This window comes from Mytilus californianus, unplaced genomic scaffold, assembly GCF_021869535.1.
Source record: "Mytilus californianus isolate M0D057914Y unplaced genomic scaffold, xbMytCali1.0.p SCAF_14, whole genome shotgun sequence".
Taxonomy (NCBI): Eukaryota; Metazoa; Mollusca; class Bivalvia; order Mytilida; family Mytilidae; genus Mytilus; species Mytilus californianus.
The window spans coordinates 35,241,990-35,262,496 of record NW_026262626.1 but is presented as its reverse complement, the minus strand read 5'-3'; the positions used below and the strand labels follow the sequence as shown (position 1 = coordinate 35,262,496).

Genomic DNA, 20,507 nt, shown 5'->3' with positions numbered 1-20,507 from the left:
AATTAACAGACTGATTTATGTACAAAATAATGAACGAAAAACAAATATGATATACAGCAACAAACGTCAACCACTATGTTCTCCTACCTTTGAAATATTACGGAAAAAATCGAATTTTTCATTCGTTGGAAAAATGATCTTGTAGGTTTTTGATCTAAAATGCGCTGATTTAATTGATTAAAAAATGGTTTAATATTTTTATCTAATCATTGGGCCAAAAAGGTGAACCCAAGTTTTTGGAGACATGTCACAATATTAATTGCCCAAGGATTGGTTTTCCAAGTGGCTTTATATAAATCGTGACCTAATGTTTGATCAGATTTAACTAAATGGTCCAAATATTTAATAGAGGACATAAAAATTTTAGTTCATATGGGAAATCTAGCTAATTCAGCTCTACTTGCAACATTAGAAGCTTTACAATTAACTCATAGGATTTCTTTAATACATTTGATATGGTGTTTCATGAGGGTTTCAATTTTGGGGGGTGGTCCTTTAATTCTGTAGTCTTTAATTTTTCAAGCCATTTTCTCTATTCTTTATAAATTTTGCCCATTATTCTCTATTCTTTATTTTTTTGGCCTATTTTTCTCTATTCTTTATATTTTTTGCCATTTATTCTGTACTTTTTGCCCATTATTCTCTATTCTGTAAACCCCATCCAGACCCTCTTTCATTATAATGTTTCAGAGTCAAGATTTTTTAAAGCACTCTCTATACCCCACACTTCACAACAGTATAACAATATTGCTGATATAACCGAGTCAAAAAGTTTATCTAATAGTTTACATAGGTTGTTTAACCCAACTGTTTTTTTTTATTTTAAAATAAACTTTTCTAGCTTTTTCCATCAACACGGAAATGGCTGAATTTATAAAGCTACCATTACATTTTTAAAAGCATTATACCTAAGTATCAATATTGATTGACATTTCCATTATATTCAAATAGTAATACAAATCCTTGCATGAACAAAGCACTAGGCCCTATAAGTATTTTATTTTTTGTACACTTTGAAATTTAGAAACAAAAGAGATATAGTTAATTATGTAAAAATTAATTATATGTCATCTGGGATATAATATATAATAGTCCCAGGTGTCATGAATTAACTCCCCTTACTGATTTAAATTTCCCACCAAAATCAACATAAAAGTCTTCACTGTTGGAGATGCAAACAGCCTATTTATCCAAAACACATTTTGTATCTTCGCCGTAACAGAGTCTAAGAGAAATGTATTAGAACTAATGGTTAAAAATCATGGAATTAGGAAGGGTCAGTGTCAGAGGACAAAACGTAAACTTATTGTATCAAGGTGAGATGTCATTTAAAATGGATCTAAACAGTTCTGATGTCAGATAGGGAAGTGAAACACATGTGTCATGTATCAAATTATACTGCATGGTATAATTTGGTAATAAGAAATTGTTTGTTCTTTGAAAGTCAAATTTTGACACACCATTAGCACTAAGGTGCAATTTGGCGTTTTTGTGGTAGAGAGATGATCCGCAGAGACATAATTTTGAGTACCCCACACTTTTTATATATTTTTGAATATAAACAAAAATACATTCTCTATCATATATTTTTTTACCCAAAATATACCTATAGCTATCATTCTTACACTATGTCATGAAGAGATAAATAGATCTGATGAATATCATTTATGTTTAGTTTTAATTGCATCAAATAATTCATTTCAGATACTTGTGATGCATTATCAGCAACCTTGTCATATATTTCAACTTAAATTCTTAGTTCTTAAGGTACTCGGTAAAAGTGGTAACCCGAACCCGAACCCGAACCGGAATTTGCCGGAAATTTGCCGAACCGGAAATTTATTTTACATATATTATGCCCTTTATGTTTCGTTTTTTTCTACAAACGTTTATATATTTGATGTATAATTAAATTTTATCTCATGTATGAAAAGGTTTTTTTCCAAACATCACTAACAATGATAAATTTAAGGTTTATTAATTTCCACCTCGGTAAAAGTGGTAACCCGAACCTAAAAGTTTTTCTAAAACCAAACCTTAATCTGCCTAAGTGATTAAATTCGCTTTCTTATTTTATGTCCCAAATGTAATAATCTTTCATATTTGACTTAAAATTGTTCTTACAACTTTGCCAAAAACTTTTTATCGTGGAAATTACCAAAAATTGGTCGCCCGAACCTGAAAGGGAGACAACTCCATTTTGTATTTGTATTTTTGGGTCGATTATGACGCTACTGGTTAACTCGGCCTATACCAAATTCGGACCATTACTTCGGCCTATGATTGATGATTGTGTTTTCTGAATTATTATTTCTTTTTTTTCTATATAGTTTTTGTTTTGTCAAATAGATAGAAGTATTAATTGTTTTAGTTTATTGGCTGTAATGTGGGTTTTTTCTGGGTTTTTTTCTTCGATTAATGAAAAAATAAAACATCCAGTATTTTATGGTTATGATACTTGGTTAAACCTAATACAAGATAATTAAAAGATTTTTTCCCCTAGAAACCGTAACTATCTACTTGTTTAATGTCATAAATGGATTCAATTTTTTGTGTGTGTTTATTTTGAGATTTAAATGTGATTCCTCGATTTTTTATGTTTAATTTATTTTAAAACTTCTATAAGAATGAATTGCTTAATATAAGCCGGTGATATTATTCTGTTATCGTCCACTGCAAAGGCCTAACTTATGACAGAGATAGTAATGCCTGGTATCTGACCTTTTGTGGTAGAGAAATCTGGTCACTGTTAATGCAAATACAGCAAGATACTCAGTATCACCATACAATTTATATTCACATCTAATAAGCGAAAAACTGCATGTAAAGTTTTGAAAAAAATTTTTAGGTGACATAAAAATAGTATAAACGGAAAAGTCACAAAATACCTTGAAAAGAAGTATGTTGGAATGCAAATGATTATTCATTATGTACATGTATGAAATAAACCATTAAAATATTTTTTGAATGCATGGTAAAAAGTTGTAATACATTTGTATCAGATTAGTTATTGTAAAAGGTAGATTTTTAAATGTTTATAGGAAATGCAAAAAAGAAGATGTGGTATGATTGCCAATGAGACAACCTAGTAATGTGCAGACCATATGACAATTTTCATACAAAAACTAATGTGACTAAAAATACCGCCAACTTTCCTGTATTTACAGAACTTGGTTATTTCCCACTATGTTTTTATAAAAAAAATATTCTTTTAAATTGGAAATAAAATTGAGAATGGAAAAGGGGAATATGTCAAAGAGACAACAATCTGACCAAAGAGCAGAAAACAGCCGAAGGCCACCAATGGGTCTTCAATGCAGCGAGAAAATCCCGCACTCGGAGGTGGTCCTCAGCTGGCCCCTAAATAAAATTGTGTGCTAGTTCAATGAACGCATGTATAGATAAATTTCTCTTGCTACAGAATGCGTATGAATAAATCCAGAAATTATACAATTAATGCAAATCGTCTTGATATGGATCACTCCAACGTATACTGCAAAATGTTCCAATTATTTCTGTTATATATAAAAGAAGTCGTTCGCTGTGCAAGATGTATAATGTATCTTATATTAGGACAATTTGGCCCATATTATCAGCACTTCTTTATAGCATTTCTATGAGGAGTCTATAGCACTATTGCCTTCTTCAAGTCAAATTTTCAGCCTCTATTGATCACATAATTCTTCAGTGGAGGTTCAAATTTCCAATCCTTCTTCCTGGTCAGCCAGTCTATTGAACAAATAAATTTGATCTATAACACAAAGTGAATATAATACTAATAAGAAAATATAAGAACATAAAATAAAATCTTTAGTAAATTTTTCAAAATTAATGTTTTTTGGGGCTGTTTTGGGGTAGCAAGACTGAACTTTTCTATGCCCGATAGTTGAAAAGTATTTATTTTCCTTCAAAAAATAACAAGATGCACACGCTGATATGTATCAATTCACATCAACTTGACATTTTCCAATGAACAATACAAATTAGGTCAAGGTAACTTGAACTCTGTTGGCCGGACATGAAAACCTTAAAATCATTCCTTATACCAAATATAGACTATCATAGAACAGTTCCACCATAAAAAAAAGGGCCAAGGTCATATAAAACCTTCCAGACAGACATGTTCACATGGTTTTACCAAATATGGTTGTCCTATTGCTCAAAACAAGAGAGTATTTCACTCCGAAACAGTATTTTTTATCAACACTCACTGAACCATGAAAATGAGGTGAAGGATAATATGACATATGAAAACTTCTTAAACAAGGTATCTGCATCCAGGTCTGCTAGCTTCAGAATTATTTAAGGAATGACTGTAATATTTTTTCTGTCTATGAAGAAATAACATCAAAAATGTGGTGCACACTGAATAACCCGCGTAGCGGGTTATTTTAAAGTGTGCACCACATTTTTTATGTTATTTCGAATAGACAGAAAAAATATGAGTCATTTCTTATAATTTTATTCTAAATTCCATTTTAAACCGGAGTAAACCATAAAAAAACGTTGATGACGTCACGGTCACATGACAAAATTATGTCTATGAGCTGATAAACAAAACAACGTCAGCCAATCAGAAGACGCGTTACATCCAAAATTAAATTAAAAAGTTTTAAACAAAGTTATTCTTAGATGCATGTTTATTTTTATAGTTTTTATAGGCTTTGAACTAGCTGTCAGTAACTGCGAGTACTATCAGATCTGTACAAATATGTTGTGATGTACAAATACCCGTCCACGTATACTCTGTTTTTATTCGATGTATTTCTATTTGTATCCATCTGATTCATTGTACCGTCATACCACTGTCCCATGTTAGGAAGGTTTGGCGCCAAAAAAACGAATTTAACCCCGCTACATTCTGTATTTGCTTGTCCCAAACCAGAGGCCTGTAATTCGGTGGTTGTCGTTTGTTGCTGTGATACATATTTGTTTTTCGTCAGGTTGTTTTTTTTTCTCGTTTGAATTGTTTTACATTTGTCATTTCGGGGTCTTGTATAGCTGGGTATCAATATGAGCTTATTGAAGGCCGTCATGTTTTTAATTTATGTGACATTTGGTTTCTTGTGAGAGTTGTCTCATTGGCAACCATATCACATCTTCATTTTATATAAACGCCGCAGGATTGTTGTACCTATGTCTCACATTCTGCGAGTTAAAAATGCAAAGTAAAGATGTGCACAAAAGGGTATATTGTGGAACATAAATGGAGCTGTGACCCTCTAATACACGGGCACATGGAAATGTATATGTCAGATCATCTTTTACAAAATTTACACTTGGAAAAACACAATGAGATTACAACATGCCAAGAAATCCTCGCTAAAAAATCTGGTCGACCTCCTACGGCACTCATTAGTAGCTAAAAAAAGATTTTTCATTCAACAAATTAATTTATGACCTTCATGTACGTGTCGCTTAGAACACGGCCATATACCAAATGGTCAATATTAATCATCCATGTAATTTGCTCTATGGGGGTGTTTGCAGAATTTCAACGGAGGCAATTTTTAAATTTTTAAATAAAAAAAAAAATAACAAACCTTTCAAATGTAGAGTTCATAAGATATAAATATTCCCTGTGGAACACCTCCCCCCCCCCCTCTTTTTTTGTGCTCTCTATTTTCAACCCTCGAATTAATCTTTCCAATCTAATTAAAATTAAAACCCTCTAACCAATCTATTCATGTACCGGACCGGCAAATTTCTTTATTTAATACGAAAATCTGCAGTGCCGTTATACACATGCATGTTGTTTGCTTGGAGTCCCCGCCCGAAAAGAAAGAAATAGCTGAACTCCAAGATACTATATTCCTGCATCACATGATTTTTACCGCGTGGAGCTTACATTTTAATAAATACCGAATATGGAAAGTGAAACTACAATTCAAAACATAAAGTCCGAAGGCACAAATAAGAAAAAGAAGGGTTTTTTTTTGGCAAAGGGTGCCGGGGTAATCTTCTCTGTGTTCATAATATACATGAAATATTTGCCACTGCCCCTTTTCTGTTCTATGAATTCTAACCCTGAGTTTTCTATCTGTTACATGCCATGAAATCCTCGCTAAAAATTCCGGTCGACCTCCTACGGCACTCATTAGTAGATAAAAAAAGATTTGATTTCATTCAACAAATTAATTTATGACCTTCATGTACGTGTCGCTTAGAACACGGCCATATACCAAATGGTCAATATTAATCATCCATGTAATTTGCTCTATGGGGTGTTTGCAGAATTTCAACAGAGGCAATTCCTTGGCATGAAGCATAAATCACACGCTGATAATTACAAACAAGCGTTGCGAATTAAAAAAACAAACTACATCAGATATAAGAAGATGTGGTAGGATTAATTGCCAATGAGAAGACTATAAAGTTCTTATAAAGAGAATGAAAGAAATTATGGGCACCCGCAAGGCCTTAAACAACTAAAGGTCACCGTACGGCCTTCAACAATTGAGCCCTTTATATTCATTTACAGCCACAATTTTTATGATTATCAATATCAAATTTCAAATTCATTGACAATCGACCTATGAAAACAAGATATCGTTTTTTTCCATTTATTTCCAGTTTCCATTGTTTAATTTAAAAAAAAAGTTTAGCATCATCTGTAAATCCTGCAAGTTTCTGACATAAACATTGTATCATCAGCAAACAGCAAAATAAACCATTATTCATTTTCTGTATCTCTTTAATACAGTTTCTAGCCCTTTAGATTTTGTAGTTTCTAGAAAGTCTTGCAAGTCAATCAAGAATAAAGAAAACGAGATAGATTAGAGATTCCCCCTTGACTTGCTCCTATATCAAATACAAAAAGTAAGGCAGACTTTTCATTATTATAAACTATGCAAGATTTCGTATCTGATACATATCTTTACAACTCTAAAAAAAAAAAAATCCGGTTCATGGGTTTTGTAGAAGTTTGAAATATAAAGAGTTTCTAAGTACAAAGTCAACAGCTTTATTTCAAAATCAACAAACGCACAATAGTTGAAGTACTCCGTATTTTGTCTTTTAACTTTGAAGTATGAAACCGTGACACTTCGAATTCAACCTCACTTGTTTTTAATGATTACACATTTAGCTATAACTATTTTCGATAAGCTTATATAAAACGAAGTTATAATTTTTGTATTATTTTTTGTTTCATACAATTATAATGTACAATTATTATATACCAATTATTTATTACCTTTAATTTAAAACTAATAGTTTTTTCTTATTTAGAATTACAAATGTATGGCTTGGTTTGATACAATATTTTCATTTTCGTTCATTTAAATTTACCATTTACTATAAGGCCATTCATTATACGCCAATACTTAATACAGCGGTTAGGACATCCCAGCTTATATAATCATAAGATAGCTTCGATGTGCATGCTAACCCTTTCTGTCAGTCAGTCCTAACTTTATCCAAATCTCTGTCCTAAGAAATCCTTAGGACCTATCTTAGGACAGTTTCGATATTATGTTGATAAAATGTCATAAATAACTTATGACATTTTATCAACATAATATCGAAACTTCATTTATATTCCGCAATATACCATCTTCATTATATTTGACATTTATCATTCAGAATCAATTGCACGACGACAATTTACTTTTATTTTCCGTTCCACAATAACTTACCAGTAATGATTGGACTGTAAATAGAGAAAAAAAAAAACGATACGGTGATGTGTTATGGAACTATGTTGGCTTTCTATGAAATTCTTTAAAAAAATTTTTATTATATTGTTATTTCCAGTAATTCCATTTATTAATCAATTTATTTATTTATTTATTTATTTATTTATTTATTTATTTATTTATTTATTTATTTATTCATTTATTATTTTTTTATTCATTTGTCCTCTTGTTATTTTTACTGTTTTTTCCTGACAATAATCTTAAAAGCATTGACGTGGTTAAAATCTTTCCAGAGCCCGGGTTCATACCAAAGTCCATTCGGAATCCGGTACGGTTTTATTGCGTTCATTTACCTGTGCAACTATTTCAAAACGAGTTGTCTCCCTTTCGGGTTCGGTTTCCTACTTATTCACTTAGAAATGAAATAAATGGTTGTGTTTTATACAGTTTGAAAAAAATCTTTGTGTTTATGAAATGAAAGATGATATTCATCACACGAAGTCAGAGTGTTCACTCAAGAAATCAGATAATACAGAGAAATAAAGAAAAATAGGTTCTCGAGTTTGGGTTACCACTTTTACCAAGGCGGAAACATAGAAAACTTTTTTTTCAGTCTTTTGCCAGTTAAGAACAAAAGCGTACTCATACATAACATAAAACTTTATATTTTACACCATATCCATTAATTTTTGTAACAAAAATCTCTAAAGAATGATAACAAATCATATTTAAAGATTTCCGGTTCGGCAAATTTCCGGCAAATTCCGGTTCGGGTTCGGGTTCGGGTTACCACTTTTACCGACCACCGTTCTTAAGACCTTTACACATATCAAGAAGCTGGAAAAAGTTACCTATTCCAGTGGCTCATCCCTACCACACATTACATAGTAAGACATACCAGTCGGACCCAAAACTTGAACATTCTTGTTCTGTTTAGGACCCTCACACAACTGAATCAGTATCCAAAATCATTTAGGTTGTCCAATGATGAGCTGCTCTGTATATCTGCAATAGATACCAAAAAAATAGTAGTGTTACAAAAATATGCTTATAAATACCTCACTAGCAGAACGTAAGCTACACACAAGATTGGTAATGATGTGCAAGATTTCTTACCATCTTGTTGCTGTTCCATCTGACACACTTATACTAGCAGACTCAAGAACCAGGAAAACTCATACACTCACATACAGGCACATATTTACATGTACATCTAAGGACTCATACATACACTCATACTTCCCATACACAATACCACAGTGGAATCAGCTTCCTGTAGTACTTGTTTTATAGGCACCATCAGTTGATAGCTTCAGGAACCTATACTCACTCCTGCTGTTCCAGTTGTACTACTGTTTAATAAGATAAACCATGATTGTATATAGTTTTAAATCACAAATTTGTTATTTTCTTTGCACTTAATAATTATTATATGTTTGACTGGCATGATTGGGGTTAAGATTTCATAAAAAGTCCGCATATGCAACAGTATGTAAACATCGGATGTCAAAGGAAATTGTTTAGCTAAAAAAGAAGGTAAAAATAAAAACATATCCAGATCATACCATATACATTGTACATGTAGTTTTTATTATAATCCATCAGGCATCCCTGTCAGATGAAGATACTCTGCTGTGTCGTCACTAGTGCAGTTTTTTTTTAACTATCATATCTACTCTGAAGAAAATTGGATGTTTGGAGATATATATTGATTATGATAATGAGCCTTGAAAAATTCCCACTGGTAATTGTTCACACCACCCTTTTCGCCATGAGAATTCTGGAAAAAAGCTTTTTGTGTAACTGCTTAAAAACGCCTAATGAAACTCTGGTAATTTCAAATTGTGTATGATTGTTTGCAGTATTTTCATGGAAAACCTGTTTCCATCAGGCCAAAATAAATAAATAGTGACAATTTTTGACAATTTGCGAACTATCCACACAAATTGGAAAACATAATAAAGACCATCAGAGTTACAGTTCCGCAACTAGGCTTGTCGACAATTGAGCCGTGTATTAGCTGTCAAACAATATGCGTAATGTGATCACATGGATGCAAAAAATATGACATCGATTATATAATTACGATATGATGAACCTTTTTGAAAAACATGATGATCCTATATACGAAAAAATATGAAGCTTACGTATTTTGCTCAACTTCTTTGGACCAAAAGTCAGAATCGTTCAAGGTTGGACAGACGGTTTCTGTCGGTTAACAGTTATAGAACATAATGTGTTCAATTTACTGCTAAAATCAATCCAGCTATCTCGCGAATGTTGTATCGAATAATGTGCTCAGGATGCAACATAAACGGATGTCAATGCCTTTGAGCAGTTAAGTTAATCATGGCAGGGGACAGTCAATGTGTAACGAGAAAGAGAAAAATAAAGCTTTCTCTAGTAGGCAGACATAGTGTATGATTCATGTTCATTTATAAATGAATCTGTAAAGGCACCATGTCTCTCTGGCTGGTCCCATAACACTATGAATATAAGAAAAGGAGAAAAAAATCCTGTCATATTTATTTGACCAGTATATTAAGATAAAGGTTTCACATTCTCATCTCAAAACCTGAAATTTTAATATCGTCAGAACCACCCACTCTTCAAGATAACATTCTGTCTGACATCAAAACACATCTTTATATTTTAAATAAAGTGGGTGCAAGTGCACATTATTACACCTCAAAACATTATAATCAATCTTTGCTTAGCATCGCTTCACAAGGGGTAATAATCTGCTCCCCCACATACGTTGTGTGTCATTTACATTGTTAGATTCAATAGGCCCTAATTTATAACATACCATGCTTTCTCACTGCCATTTTTGGTTTAAGATAATTCATCAACAAGAACATATTCCCTATTTTGACCAATGAAATGCATAAAATTTGCATTAAAGATTATTTTCATATTTATAACACAGAACTAAAACAGAAAATTAAAAATGCTGTAGATTTTTAAGTATTATTCAAAATATTAAAGAATCAGACAAAGGGTTGGCACATCAACAATTTGATTTTGAACCCTTTTTTTCTGCTGTCAACAATAGAAAAAAATAAAATGTTTCATAAAATAAAATGTTTGACCTACCTACCCTACCTATTTTTTTGGAGGTGAAATAGGAAACACACTATTTATTTTGGCCTCATAAAGTAGAAGTTGAAAGTACTTGTAAATGATTCTAGTCTCTAGAACACTCCAGGAGTGTTATAATAAGACAAAATCACGAATTAACAATTGGGAAAGTTGTTTTTCATATTTACCTGAAGTTTGTATAGCATGTGTAAATAGAAAATAGTTACAGTGAGAGTGTGCGGAAAATCCATACTTCATAGTTACTACTAGAATACGACTATGAAGCTAAAACAGTTCTGTTCTTTAGTTAAATACTTTTAAATATATCCATAACATTAATATTTGAATGATCATCAGCTAAAACAAAACGCATTTCTCAATATGAAACACCAACACAGAACAAATAACGGATTACGTTTTATAGATTGTATTGCATAAGCTGGTTCCCGGCTGATTCATATACTTTTTTCATTCCGGTAAATATAAGCAAATTCCAGTTTATGTTTTGCAATGCTATGAAAAGAAATGAGTAATTTGTAATGCAGCATTTGATTTTGATATTATCAGTTAATTTTGGATTTTGAATCAAAATTGTATATTAATATGGATTAGGTAAGTTATCAGTTTTGAAAATTATAAGGGTGCCCTCTACATTTTCAATAACACATCTCCATTAATCCTGATAAGGAGTGTACATGGATTCAACTATACCCTCCCAGCAATCTAGGGGTGATCTGTTCACGGAGGGATCTTGGTAAATACATACAGACATACATGGCGGAACGTAAATAAATCTTACGAAATCGAGTTTATCTCTTATTTCTTGCTTTTAGTACTCTATAATCTGCCCCCTTGCCTGTCAATATCAATTTTGGAGACAAAAACGAGGACTAAACAAGCCTCATTATGTAATATTCTCTTTCTGAATCATACAAAATACCCATTTCTAATGGCGATTTCAAACCAAGCCTGCCTATAAACAATCAAAGACTGGAGGAAATACCTCTAGGGGCATCAACCTTTTTGTATGTTACCAATCATCAGACAAATGGCTGATGCTGGAAGGCCAAGTAAGTCGTGTTGTACTACTCTTAAAATGACGAGCACCTTTCCACTCTTTGTTATGTTCCTGCAAAAAATGCATGCATATATATAAAGGAACACTAGCCAATAAAATGGGGATAAACACAGTTCGTAAGTAATATAAACATAGAACATGATAATACACAAAACAGATATCTAATTGAACAGAATTCAGGATCTGGGTTGAAATTGGTTTATCTGTAAAACAAGAGGCCACTTAACCCTTTCACCCCCAATACCGCTGCAGTCGTGATTGCAACAGCCATTCTTTTATAGCCCATATGATCCTCCATACTTTTTTAGAACTGTCCAAGCTGAATTGTGTTGACAGCATGGAGTTCATACAGTCTTGCAATTTATGGTCCATAAACTCTCCAGGTGTGTTGTTTTGAAAATATGACAACATTAATGCCCTTCTTGGAATCAACAATCGGAAAACTGTGAAAAGTAGCCAAAATCAGGTGGGGGTGGGAGTCATTGGATGCCCACTATGTTAATGGTATTGGTCATTGGTATTAACTGTTATTCTAAATGCATGCATGGGTAGTTCAGGAACACAAGGAGGTCACTGTTTTGTCAGAAATCTGTAAAAAACGGATATTTTGGCAGACCTGGCTTGCCATTAATCATTCCCCAGCACGACAACCAAGTCACATTTACTTCCAGTCAGCATGGATGTGTTGCTGTAACTACAAGGTAATAACTGAATGACAAAGAAACACAATTTGGTTAATGTCCCCCTCTCAAGGTCGTATTAAAATAAAAACAATTGACTGAAGATGACCATTTTTTAGCTGGGGTGGGTTTGTTAATCGTACTCAAAAGTTTTATGACTGCAAGACTTGGTCCAAAGCCAAGATTAAAGAGGAGGAGTCATTTATTATTACATATATCTAGATTTCTATGGGTTCTCATTTAAACTAGTATATATTATCATGATTATTGTATATTAGCACAAATGTTTTTTTTAATTTTTGGCACAATTGATTTTATAAAATTTAGAAATTTATTTTTAGAACATTATATAAGTACAAATGAGATAAATTGATGCTTTGATTACGAATTGGGCGCAATACAGAGACACTAACTAGTGCAACTCTTACTGTTAACGTCAAAGACTGTAACATAACTTAAGTATTAGTAACGTATTGTAATGTCATATCATTATTACGCTTATTGTATGCATAACTTCTCTAGTCAGTATAGTAAACAGAGATTGAATATACACATGTCTTTCTATTTTCACAAGCAAAGTACATTGTACTAACCAACTAAACCCAAACAGCCTTTTCTTGACTGATTGTTATTGTGGTTTTTGTCGAGCCTGCGACTTTTGTCGCAGAAAGCTCGACATAGGGATAGTGATCCGGCGGCGGCTACAGTGGCCGCGGCGGCGGCGTTAGCTAACTTCTTAAAAGCTTTATATTTTAGAAGGTGGAAGACCTGGATGCTTCATACTTTGTATATGGATGCCTCATGTTACGAAGTTTCCGTCAGTCACATGTCCAATGTCCTTGACCTCATTTTCATGGTTCAGTGACTACTTGAAAAAAAAGTTAAGATTTTTTGTAATGTTAAATTCTCTCTTATTATAAGTAATAGGATAACTATATTTGGTATGTGCATACCTTGCAAGGTCTTCATGTCTGTCAGACAGTTTTCACTTGACCTCAACCTCATTTCATGGATCAGTGAACAAGGTTAAGTTTTGGTGGTCAAGTCCATATCTCAGATACTATAAGCAATAGGTCTAGTATATTCGGTGTATGGAAGGACTGTAAGATGTACATGTCTAACTGGCAGGTGTCATCTGACCTTGACCTCATTTTCATGGTTCAGTGGTTATAGTTAAGTTTTTGTGTTTTGGTCTGTTTTTCTTATACTGTATGCAATAGGTCTACTATATTTGGTGTATGGAATGATTGTAAGGTGTACATGTCTAGCTGGCAGGTGTCATCTGACCTTGACCTCATTTTCATGGTTCAGTGTTTATAGTTTAGTTTTTGTGTTTTGGTCCGTTTTTCTTATACTTTATGCAATAGGTCAGCTATATTTGTTGTATGGAAGGATTGTAAGCTGTTCATGTCTGCCTGGCATGGTTCATCTGACCTTGACCTCATTTTCACGATTCATTGGTCAATGTTTAGTTTTCTTGGTCAAGTCTGTTTCTTAGAAACTATAAGCAATAGGTCAACTATATTTAGTGTATTGAATGATTGTTAGGTGTACATGTATTTCTTGTTTGGTTTATATGACCTTGACTTCATTTTCTTGGATCATGTTAAGTTTATGTAATAGTTGTAGTAAAGCTTTCATTTAGGACTATCAACATAACATCAATGGTTAGTAAAGAAGGCGAGACATTTCAGCGTGTGCACTCTTGTTCCTTTGTAAGAAATGATTTTTTACTAAACTAGATTGTAGGGATAGGGTGGATGGATGGGTCGAGTGTTAAAACTTATTAGATCTTAACACATATTATTTTGTATCTGTCCTTAGTATGGTCTATTTTTATACCAGTTTTTGTGCCAACATTACATTTATTTGAAATCAAAATTAGAGGGGTAAGTTTATGATTTTGGGAATCTTGTTTTTAATTTTGAATTAACTCTCATTTTGAGTGAGTACTTTTTACTGGACTTGAAGTATGCTAAAAAGTCGATGTATTATTTTTTCCATTTATAAAGAATTCATCTGTATAACTTAATCATAGAAATTAGTCATGGGTTGTGTAGACTTTGACAGTTTACAAATGTAAATCTGGACATACGTATGGAGACTTTTTAATTGTCATTGAAGACCCTGTATTCATTTAATTAAGTCATAGTACATATATCTCTCAATTCTTTTTATTCACATCTGTCATTAATCTGTTGCATCTTTTTAGCTATTCATCGACAGCATGGTTTAGTGTGGTCTATTGGGAAAACGATTCAACTGGAAAACATCAGTTTACTTGATGGTCAAGTAGAAAACAACTCACCACTGAAGCTTGGAGAGTTCCAGTAAGTTTACATACAAGGAATGTCAAATAATCTGCTTAAAATTCTCTAGTCATTAATGATGATTTAAACAATTTAACACTCATTTTTATACTACAGAAAACTATTTTTAAATTAAATTGATTGAAGTTAAAATTGAACAGTAAAATTAGTTTTTCATTCAACTTTTTATTTATTACAAGAATATTACATTAATCAGTGTGAAAATTAAATGAAGACTTTCAGTTCATTGTCTTTTAAATCTAGCTAAGGTATATCTTGGAACAATTTCCATTAACCTATTGTCTACAATAAAATTCAATTTAATGAAAAGTAAAAGCATGCAATATCTAGCTAAGAAAATTAATCGGCTATGAATTACTTATTTATCATATTTAAATCAGGCATTTATACCAAAAAAGAAAGAAAAAAAGATTACTTTAAAAACGATGATTAAGGAGTAAAACATATGTGTAAATAGTTTATAACTGAATCATATTGGACTTTTAGATTGTTTTCGGAGATAAAACTATTTCCTGATCATCTGACAAAGTGTTACATCCTGATAAATAGCACGATTCACTTGGTCATTCTTCACATGTCAACTCATAAACTCCATCACAAGTTAAATAAACTTTTAGCTGGTAGTGTTGCAAATATTGAATTTATTAATTATTAGATTAATTTTAACTTAACCTGCTTGAATTATAGAATGCAAAGGTGATCATCAGAAGTATATCAATGAACATGTATATTAATGTCAATGTTAATTAATTGAGCAGACAAAATCCGTAAGTGCACTTGCCAAAAACCAAAATCAAAATAACTGCTATTTTTGCTGTTTTTCATCTCAAAATCATTGTCTTCAACACAGAGAAAATCTTACAACTCACAGAAACTAGCACTGGTTTGAAAACAATTTTTAGCTAGATGTCAATCATACTGCTGTACATATGTTTACTGATTTATTCAGTAACGTTTAAACTTTTTTTTGTCAAGCCTGTCATGGAAGCGAGACTGAGTGATCTTACATTCCGTTGTCAGTGGTGGCGTTGTCCATGGTGGCATGCTTCATCAGTGGTGTCAAAATTTATGTTCATTCTAGACCGTTCGGCCACCTAGACTGAACTAAAAATTCAGCTTTCGGTGGCCTAGTGTTACCTTTCCTCATCAATAGAATCTAGAGTTGTAGCACAGTACATGATATGTTAGGCGTGAAGATGGAATTGATTGCAGATTAGCTAACATTCTTTACAATAAACAGTTAAATCAAGATATTGTATGAATAAAAGACTGTATTTAAGATACAGTAGAATGAGTTTCAAAACCTAATTACAAAATTTTTTGAATTTAACTATGTTTTGTACCAGTTTTTGTCGAGCCTGCAACTTTTGTCGCAAAAGCGAGAGATAGCAATCCTACACTCCGTCGTCGGTATCGGCGGCGGCGTCCACAAATATTCACTCTGTGGTTAAAGTTTTTGAAATTTTAATTACTTTCTTAAACTATCCTGGATTTCTACCAAACTTGGACAGAAGCTTTTTTATGATCATAAGAAACTATCCAGAAGTAAATTTTGAAAAAAGAAAAATCCTGTTTATCCGTATTTTACTTATAAATGGACTTAGTTTTTCTGCCAGTTAACATTACATTCACTCTGTGGTTAAAGTTTTTAAGATTTTAATAACTTTCTTAAACTATCCTGGATTTGTTCCAAACTTGGACAGAAGCTTGTTTATGATCAAAAGCTAGTATCTAGAAGGAAATTTTGTAAAAATTATTTCCTGTTTTTCTGTATATTACTTACAAATAGACTTAGTTTTTCTTCCAGTTAACATTACATACAGTCTGCCGTTAAAGTTTTTAAAACATTTATTAGATTCATAAACCATCCTGGATTTTTACCAAACTTGGATAGAAGCTTCTTACAATCAAAATATTGTATCTAGAGGAAAATTTTTAATAATTTTTTCCCCATTTTTGTTAAGCCTGCGACTAACAGCAAAAGTAGTCGAGACACTGGGTTCTGTGGAACCCTTACGATTTTTATTTTTGTACTGCCTTCACATATGTTACATGACCATAATAAACCAAACTATAAACACAACTTAGATATCCAAATTTAGGTAGCAGTTATACTGGTTTTATTCTCTTTGTACAGACATGATGTACATTCAGTGCACTGGAGCAGTAACATTGGACCTACTACCTGCTATTTATCTGTAGTTCACAGTCAGCATGTATCGTTATGGAAAGTTGATGGAGTAGTACCTAAACTGAACTTCAAACAAGTTAGAAAGCTCAATGTACAACCTATTCCACAAGGTTAGTGAAGGATATATGAAAAATGACAATTTAAGGGATACCAAATCTTTTTATTTAATTTTAAACAAAAGAAATAGGTAAAAAATATATAATGATTTTATTGTTAAATTGTGTGCAGGTTGGAACATTTAAATACATACTATCAGTTATATGGTTTGCAACTGTCCCCCTACAGATCCATAGAGGGTAAGTAAATTTCATAGGTGGTGAGGCCAAATGCCAAATCCCCTATGCATTTTAGTTACCCTCTATTGATCTGAAGGGGGTCGGTAGTGAACTGTATAACGAATTTATCGAATACAGGACTTTTCTTGCCAAGTTTTGTATAAAAATAAACAATGAAATACAATAACATTAAAAGATGACGTCATGAGCCCCATATAAAATTTACTGACCCCATACAGATCAATAGGAGGGTCACTACGTGTCAGCTTTAAACCAATCATAAAGTCATTAATTTACCTGAGGTGTGATAATGGTAGTGGTAGTGCAAATTTTTACTCTTTCTTACTTTTACATGTTATACAAAAGTATCCATGGAAGACATCTTGCTAGAGATATACAAATACTTTAAGTGGAAGGAACACAATATAAAATTCAATACTTAACTGACTTTTCTAAACAGTTTACTGTACAATTAGAAGTCAAACCCACATAATATATTTTTTTGGGAGCAAAGGTCAGGATTTAACGCTTCAATAATTAGAAATAATGTCGATATCTGTTTGGTGGAATATGAATAAAGAAAATTTTAAGTTATAAGTAAAAAAAAAAAAGAAAAAGTTTATTTTATTTTTTAGGTTGTTTATGGAATCCAGATAGAGATATTTTATGTGTTTTAGCAAAACAACAATGTAGTTTTTTCTTTCATCATACAGAAGATAAAGGAAGTTTTGCCTTCTCTCCACTAGAAGAGTAAGATTTATGTATCATAATCAACCATAGTCACTGTGGGTATATGCTATGTTCAAAATGGATTAACCTTGATATTAAATTCTCAGACCATCAAAAATGTATGCATGAGGAATCCTGGAGAAAAAACAGCAACAAAACACATACAAGTGTATAGACAATGATTAAGCGATAATGTCTGAAGCAAAATTTTGAAAATATGTAAATCTTTTTCCGTATTTTTACTGACAAATGGACTAAATTTTTTTGCAGTTAGCATTTAGATACAGTCTGGGGTTCAAAAATTTAAGACATCAACAACTTTGTTAATCCTTCATGGCTTCTTCAAGATCGAGAAATAACATCTGAAGAAAAAATTTGATATTTAAATTGTGTTTATGTATTTCAAATGACAACAATAATTGGACTTAAGTTTTGGTAGTCAACTTTACACTTTTTCACTGACAGTAGCAATTGCAGGCAAGACACAGGATTCTGTGGAACGATGTACAAATTTTTATGGAATTTAAGTCTTTTCTAGAGGTGAAGAGCCATGCATCATAGTAAATGTTTGAAAGGTGCATTACAACACTTTAAATGAAGACATTATTTAAAATGGTTGCATTTTAGAAACCAATTTTTTGAGTGATATGTATATGAATTTGATGATAACTGTCATGTAGCAAAACTTTTGATCTATTCTATACTGTCTTATGTTTCCAGATTTTGAAATAGAAATGACTGAATATTTTTATTTAATTTTGTATTTAATACTTATTTATAATTATAAAATTTGAAAGCAATTTTGAAAATATTTTCTTACTTTCTTGTTTTTTGCAAACGTCAAATCTCTATCAAAAAAGCATTCTTATAATGAAATATGACAAGTAACATCACTTTTTATTGGAAGTATTAGAATACAGTACTATATATATATATCTTCACAACAGTCAAATCTACAATCATGAATTGATGATGGTAACTTTTCAAATAAAGTATTGTAATTCCTTAATAAACCATTGATTTTTATTAAACTACAGATGTGTATGATATATTTTTTCCTAACTGTTTCAGTGAGAAGATAAGATGTGGTACCTGGACAGAAGATGGAAATAAATTGGTTTTGTGTATTGGTGCCTGTTTACTAGTAAGATTTTACTAATTAATCTGTGATAGAATTATGAATAATTTATTATCAGTTATTCTCATTCTTTTGGACTCTTTGGGAATGTCAAGTTGATGGTTGATTGATGACTGTAAATAAAGGTTGATGTAACATATAGTGGCAAATATTACATGATATTCAGGATGATATAACGTAGTTATTCATGAAAATGATAAAAAACAAACATGAAAACTTATGTCAGAGGTATATGTGCATTTATAATATGCTAGTACACATTTTTTTTAAAGATACCAGACTCCTTACTCACCTATATCATATTCTGTAAATTCAAAAACTTGTGTCATGTTTTGATTAATGGAATAAATATGACAGAACTTGCAAATATTTTTAAAACACATAATTGGCATGGAAATGATATGAGTCAGTCTCACATTCTGTTTTGTTTTGAACAAGAATTGAATTCTAAATTTACAGTATGCCTAAAATTTTGTAAGGTCTGATTTCAGAATATGTTAGAAATGTCAGCTAGTCCAGACTATGAATAGTGTTTTAATAACTTGTAAAATACAAAGGCCAGATAAATATATAAAATATGCCCGTCTATTTAAATTTCAAACAGTTGTATTATCATTCAAAATATACATCCAACAAGGGTTTAACAGTGATCTCAGGTCCTTAAGCTTTCATTTCATACAACAAGTATCCAAATATTTTACATACCAGTATTTTGAATGTTACAGCTATGGATAGGAACTATTTGTACATTGTATTTTTTTTAATCTTTCAGTTTATTTTCTCATCTGCCTAATACTTGGTATAAAAAAGTAGATTAAAACTTAAGCGAATGGTTGTATTTAAAGTAAGTTTTAAAAGTTTGATTTTGAAATTAAATGTGTGTTTCTTTTACAGTTGTATTCCTGGCCAGATATAGATGAAACTATTAGTAATTATAAGTCAGCAGTATGGAGAATTCCTAAGTAAGTTCTAAATCTTTGTTAACAATAGTTCTCTTATCTGGTGCTACATGTAGTATGATCATGTAATCATGAACTTGCATGTTGGTACACCATATTGAGAAGGTCAGTATCCAAGTGAAAGAAGGTAAATGTAATATTTTTTCATGATCAAGGATCCAGAAATTTTTCCACACAATTTCGATCATTTTGAGAAGACTTGAAAGTTCGGATATTTTCAAACTGTCAAAATTATTCACTCTGGATTCATGACATTAATGAACTTGTATTGACTGGTTTCATCACATTTATTTCATGAAGTTTCTTACCAATTTCAAACATTCAATAACGATTTATGAAATGCAACAGTTAAAATTGAAATGATTTTAATGACTCAAAACGATAATTTTCTCAGGAATTGCCAATGCTT

General features: G+C 31.8%; 1 protein-coding gene across 1 annotated transcript in view; it reads left to right on the top strand.

Moving 5' to 3' along the window:
• Positions 1-999: 999 nt before the first annotated feature.
• LOC127724659 (WD repeat and coiled-coil-containing protein-like) overlaps positions 1,000-20,507 on the top strand; it is a 33,358-nt gene continuing 13,850 nt past the window's right edge. Inside the window, exons 1-6 of the mRNA XM_052231693.1 lie at positions 1,000-1,316; positions 14,689-14,806; positions 16,944-17,107; positions 17,908-18,022; positions 19,073-19,145; positions 20,034-20,101. Of these exons, the coding sequence (XP_052087653.1) occupies positions 1,262-1,316; positions 14,689-14,806; positions 16,944-17,107; positions 17,908-18,022; positions 19,073-19,145; positions 20,034-20,101 (593 nt within the window). The 5' untranslated portion in view covers positions 1,000-1,261. The remainder of the gene's footprint in view (positions 1,317-14,688; positions 14,807-16,943; positions 17,108-17,907; positions 18,023-19,072; positions 19,146-20,033; positions 20,102-20,507) is intronic.